This window comes from Lathyrus oleraceus, chromosome 4, assembly GCF_024323335.1.
Source record: "Lathyrus oleraceus cultivar Zhongwan6 chromosome 4, CAAS_Psat_ZW6_1.0, whole genome shotgun sequence".
NCBI classification, from domain to species: domain Eukaryota; kingdom Viridiplantae; phylum Streptophyta; class Magnoliopsida; order Fabales; family Fabaceae; genus Lathyrus; species Lathyrus oleraceus.
In genome coordinates, this window is record NC_066582.1 from 423,152,130 (window position 1) to 423,157,517 (window position 5,388).

At 30.9% G+C, this 5,388-nt stretch overlaps 1 protein-coding gene across 1 annotated transcript; it reads left to right on the forward strand.

Moving 5' to 3' along the window:
• The first annotated feature begins 795 nt into the window (after positions 1–795).
• LOC127075822 (glyoxylate/hydroxypyruvate reductase HPR3) lies at positions 796–5,175 on the forward strand. Its single transcript, XM_051017309.1, has 2 exons — positions 796–1,400; positions 4,510–5,175. Exons 1-2 carry the CDS (start codon positions 948–950, stop codon positions 5,032–5,034), a joined length of 978 nt encoding a protein of 325 aa, XP_050873266.1. The 5' UTR covers positions 796–947; the 3' UTR covers positions 5,035–5,175.
• The last annotated feature ends 213 nt before the right edge of the window (positions 5,176–5,388 follow it).

The window sequence follows — 5,388 nt, forward strand, 5'->3', positions numbered from 1 at the left end:
CATCTTACATAAAATACATAAATCGTATAAATACGGTGAACAATGTTTTTTTTAAATTAAAAAAAAAACAGTGCGTGAACGGTGTATAAACAGTACATGAACAGAGTATGAACAATACCCGTGAATAGTAACCATAAATAGTATCTTTAAATTAATGAAATAAAATTGGTTAATGAAATGTAAAAAATTGGTTAATAAAGTGATGAAGTTAGTTAATACGCGTGTAGATATTAAAAATAATTTTTATTAGCATACCAAAATTGATTAATAAAAATAAAAAAATTGATTAATAAAATTATAAAGTTAGTTAATAAACTTTTAGTTATCCAAATAAATTTTGAGCAAACATCAAAATTGGTTAATCCAATATAAAAAGTTGATTAATAAAATTATAAAATTGATTAATCACATAATTTTATATCAATATTATTTAATTTAAAAATAAAAAATAATATTTTTTTATATTTTATTTTTAAAAGAATATATTATTATAATATTATACTGTTCATCTTTTTGGTGAATATTGAAATACGATGTAGATATAACTTTTGGGCGTAGGAATATCATTTCTATATATATATATATATATATATATATATATATATATATAAAAAGTGCTACCTAAAGCAATGCTTAACACATGCAGATTATAAATTGCTATCACATCTTGCTCTCTCCATCACGTTGGTTAAGTCATAGATGTTTAATTAATTGATCTTTAAAACTTGACAACAAATCAACCTTTTAATTGGTCACACGTGTCCAATAAAGATTATGACATTTTAGCTACATATCCAAATGTAAAAAAAATGTCTGATGTAAATAATTTCGGGCCAAATTACTCTCCCAATATTTTTATTCTTTATCAATTTAAATTCTCAGAAAAGAAAACAAGATAGATGTTTTATGTACTGCTACTGCTAGCTACGCATTTGCTTTGAGTTTCAATGGCGAAAGAGCTTCCAATAGTGCTTGTTCTTGGTCCACCAACCTGCTTCTCAACTCTCGAACCACTTTACTCTCACAAGTTCAATTTCTTGAACCCCAAATCCTCAGGACTTCCCTTGCAACAATTCATGCTCGCCAACCACCACGACCCATCAACAATTTCCGCAATACTCTGTAGTGGCTTATTTCTCGTTTCCGCCGACGTCATCAGTCTCTTCCCGTCGCTCCGTCTCATTGTCAGCACTAGTGCTGGAACTGACCGCATCGACCTTCAAGAGTGCCGTCGTCGCGGCATTCAGGTTGCCGGATCTGGAGGGGCTTTGTCGGAGGATGTGGCTGATGCGGCGGTGGCGTTGCTTATTGATGTAATGAGGAAAATTACAGCGGCTGATAGATATTTGAGAACGCGGCCAAACCATTCTGACGCTTGGGATTTCCCACTTGGCAACAAGGTTTGGATTTTTCTTATCTTAATATTATTATACTTTTTTGTCCCACTAGTTTATAAGTAAAAAAAAGCTCATTTTTTAATTTTAAATTACAAGATTTTTTTGTATTTAATTATTAATTTTAAAAGTTTATCTTCAAAGATAAAATGAAATATAAATTTATTTTTTTCATAATTAATAAATATTTAATTTTTTAAAATATTTTTACAACACTTAAGCTAAAAAATACAAAACGTCATTATATTTTATTTTATTATTAAAATTAAATATATTTTTTTATAAGAAGTATAAACACAAGATTGTGAGATAGAAGATTTTTCATTACAATAGATTTGTATTAAGGTGTAGTCATAAATCTTTACTTTTTTATTTTAATTTTGAATGTACCGGCAAAACACATTCAAGAACTAGCACCAGTATGCATGCTTCTTACTGATAATATAATAGTATTTAGAGAGTTAAAGAAGGATTTAAATGAGGTTAAAGACTTGGAGACCAGATTTAGAAACACATGACTTTCATCTAAGTAGAAGTAAGATGAAGAATATGGAATGTAAGTTTAAAAATAGGAGAAGTATTTCTTCATCAAGTCTTGATAGCTGGTGATGAAGAGTCGAGACAAGTCCATCTACCATCTTAGGACCGCATCTCTGAAAGTGCCAGAGAGAAGCTTGTATTTCAAGGAGTCAAGAGCTCCAATGATTATCATCTCTGTGTTGATGGAGACGACATGTTCAAACGTGTCGTTGCACCCATGAAACTTAGCCAATAAAGACGGCTTAAAATTCTCGGGTATCAAAGTCTCCCATATTTCATCAAAGAGAGGATGAGAGTCCAATATTTCAACCTCTTTTGTAGGATCGACCTCTGCTGGCGTTGCTGGATGTTGAGAACGTTATGCTCCAAAGTTTGATTTTAGCGATATGTCAGCTCGCATCTCTGCCAATACATCCTTCTCGCTATCAAATTCACTATTAGTCATAGTTGCTGCCTATGAAGCACGAACACTCTTAGAAGTAGGTGTGTTGCGGTGTCTGATATGCGTCGGTGTCCGATACTTGTATTACATCTGTATGATACATGTTGAAAAATTCAGACAAGAGTCAGAAAAATCAAACAAGTGTTCCCCCTAGAAATGACTTTTTTATTTGAGTTGACACTCTTTAAATCGGTGTCCGACACTCATACAACACGTGTCGGACAATTCGACAAGTGTTTCATAAGAAATTATTTTTTTTCTTTCCTTGAACACACATTATACATTTATCGAACAAATCTCACATACATTTAAAAGGGTTAAACATGTATTGAAGCAATGTTATCAATGAAGATTTAAAAGCATTAATTTTGATTAAAGTATTTTTAACTCTTTAAATAATAGATAGATAAATGAAACTCAAATACTATCATATACTCCATTTGTCTCAAATTATAAGTCATTTTGTCAAAATAAATTGTCTCAAATTAAAGTCATTATACAATTCCTATGCAACATTAATGACTTTTTTTCCCAACATACCTCTATTATTTATTACTATTTATTCTTCCAATTCTTTAAATATCTCTTTCATCTACTATCTCCGTTTTTTATTATAATATTTTGTAACACAATATAAGTCGTTTTATAATATCAATGAGTCATTAATGTTATTTTTCCTATTATACCCTTAAATATTTATTATTTTCTCTTTTTTCAATTATATCAATTTATCTTTCCAATATCATTAATGAAGGACAATTTTGTAAAATCCTTTATAATTTCTCTTTTTTATACCACAATTATTACATTTCTTAATACGTGTGAAAAGTCAAAAACGACTTATAATAAAAAACGGAGGGAGTATAATAAATGAATGACAATATTGTAAAATCGTGCATAATTTCTTTTTCCCATACAATAATAATTATGTTTCTTAATTTGCATGAAAGATACATAATGTCTTATAATTTGGGATTCAGGAAATATGTAGTAGTGTCAGTGTCATATATAGTGTCAGAGAATTAGTGTCCAGGTGTTTGTGTGGTGTTTGTGTCGTAGCTCGTGCTTTCTAGATTGCTACTCTCTTGTTTACCATGATGGATAGAGGAATTGAACGGAAGGAGAGCAATCTGATTGGATGCGGTGATGGTGGTTCGAGTCAGTTTTATCGGGCTCCATGGTGATCGTCAATTGGACTTGTTAAAAGTACAATACGTAACAATCCATAGCGATTAAGGATTGTCAGAGACTTTAGAGTTTATTGTAGGATTTAGAGGTAACTCACGTTGGGAGGTGATAAATTATGTATATATGATATCTATGTAAATGAGATTCTTCTTTTCACCCCCGAGTGTTGGGGTATTTATTAGAGTTCTTAGGCCTGCATTTTAGACTGCCAAGAAGTAACAACCGCTTCGAGGAGTGGGGTAGTTAATCCCTTATTATTCAGGAGTGTGTGGTTAACTTCTCTAACTCCTTTTCCGTACCATTGTGGATTGATGACACATCACTTCCCATATTCTCACGCTTTAGACGAGTTGTTCAAGAAATGGGCGATATATTTGAGATATTGACGTCAATTCTATTAAATGGACGATCGATCTAGAAAACGGACGATAAGGAAAGCATTGTGGGCGAGATATTATCTCGTAGACTTCCCCACGTCGCCCCCTTTTAGACCATTCATAAATATACCAATATAGTTTTTAAAATGATATTTACTAAGAAAAAGCAAAGAATATAAACAGTGAGAGTTTAATAATTATAGAACAAATCCTATGCAAAAGGTGACTTATATTCACTGTTTGATTGTTGTATGAACTGCAAACAGATTTTTAAAATGATATTATAATATGATCATCAACAATCTATTAGAATTGTTGTAGAGTATGTGAGTCACACAACAACAGCTTCTAATTTCAAAAAAAAAAAACATCATGCTATTAAAACTGTAAGTAAGAATTTTTATATATTCAATATTGAAATTATTTATGGTAAATATGTACTGCAAATCTGCAATGACCCTTCAATACCAACATAAATATAATTGCAATTTTAAGGTTCAAATCCTTCATTTTATCCTACAACTCTAGATACATACATGTATGAAGACGAATGAGTTTCTTATTTCAGTTATCAGGCAAGCGAGTAGGGATTGTTGGATTGGGAAATATTGGCATTGAAGTGGCAAAGCGATTAGAGTCATTCAATTGCACCATCATGTACCACTCAAAACATCAAAAACCATCAATTTCTTACCCTTTCTATTCCAACGTTATCGATCTTGCAACTTCTAGTGACGCACTTGTCGTGTGTTGCGCACTAAATAACCAAACACGACACATGATAAACAAGGATGTTCTTTTGGCCTTAGGAAAAGAAGGGTTTATTGTCAATGTTGGAAGAGGTGGTCTCATTGATGAGAAGCAATTGATCAAGTGTTTGAAGGAAGGAGAAATTGGAGGTGCTGGTTTGGATGTGTATGAGAATGAGCCTCATGTTGATAAAGATCTCTTTGCAATGGATAATGTGGTTTTATCTCCACATGCAGCTGCTTACACTGGTGAAGCTATGTTGAAATTGTGTGAAGTTGCGGCAGAGAATTTAGAAGCTTTCTTCTTGAATAAGCCATTAATTACTCCAGTGATGTTGGGTTAGTAACTTATTTTCTCATGGGATTATGATTGTATGAGGTTTATGTAGCCAAAGATTTTAATTTGTTTTTCATTTTATTTCAATTATATTTTGTCACAAAATTGTACAATTGTTATGCTAAATTTTCTTTTGCGGTTGTTTCAATTTTATAATGAGAATTTTAAGAAATTATATATATATATATATATATATATATATATATATATATATATATATATATATATATATATATATATATATATATATATATATATATATATTAAAATTATCTCAGCGACAATCCTGATGTTTTGGTATAATGGGATGCAATAATCTTAAGGAATAAGATGACTTTTTAGTCTCTAAAATATGACATAT

Excerpts from the sequence above, each read along its gene's own strand:
- LOC127075822 (XM_051017309.1), top strand. The coding sequence starts at position 948 with ATGGCGAAAGAGCTTCCAATAGTGCTTGTTCTTGGTCCACCAACCTGC. Across the intron at positions 1,401-4,509 it reads ATTTCCCACTTGGCAACAAG|TTATCAGGCAAGCGAGTAGG; the intron begins GTTTGGATTTTT and ends TTCTTATTTCAG.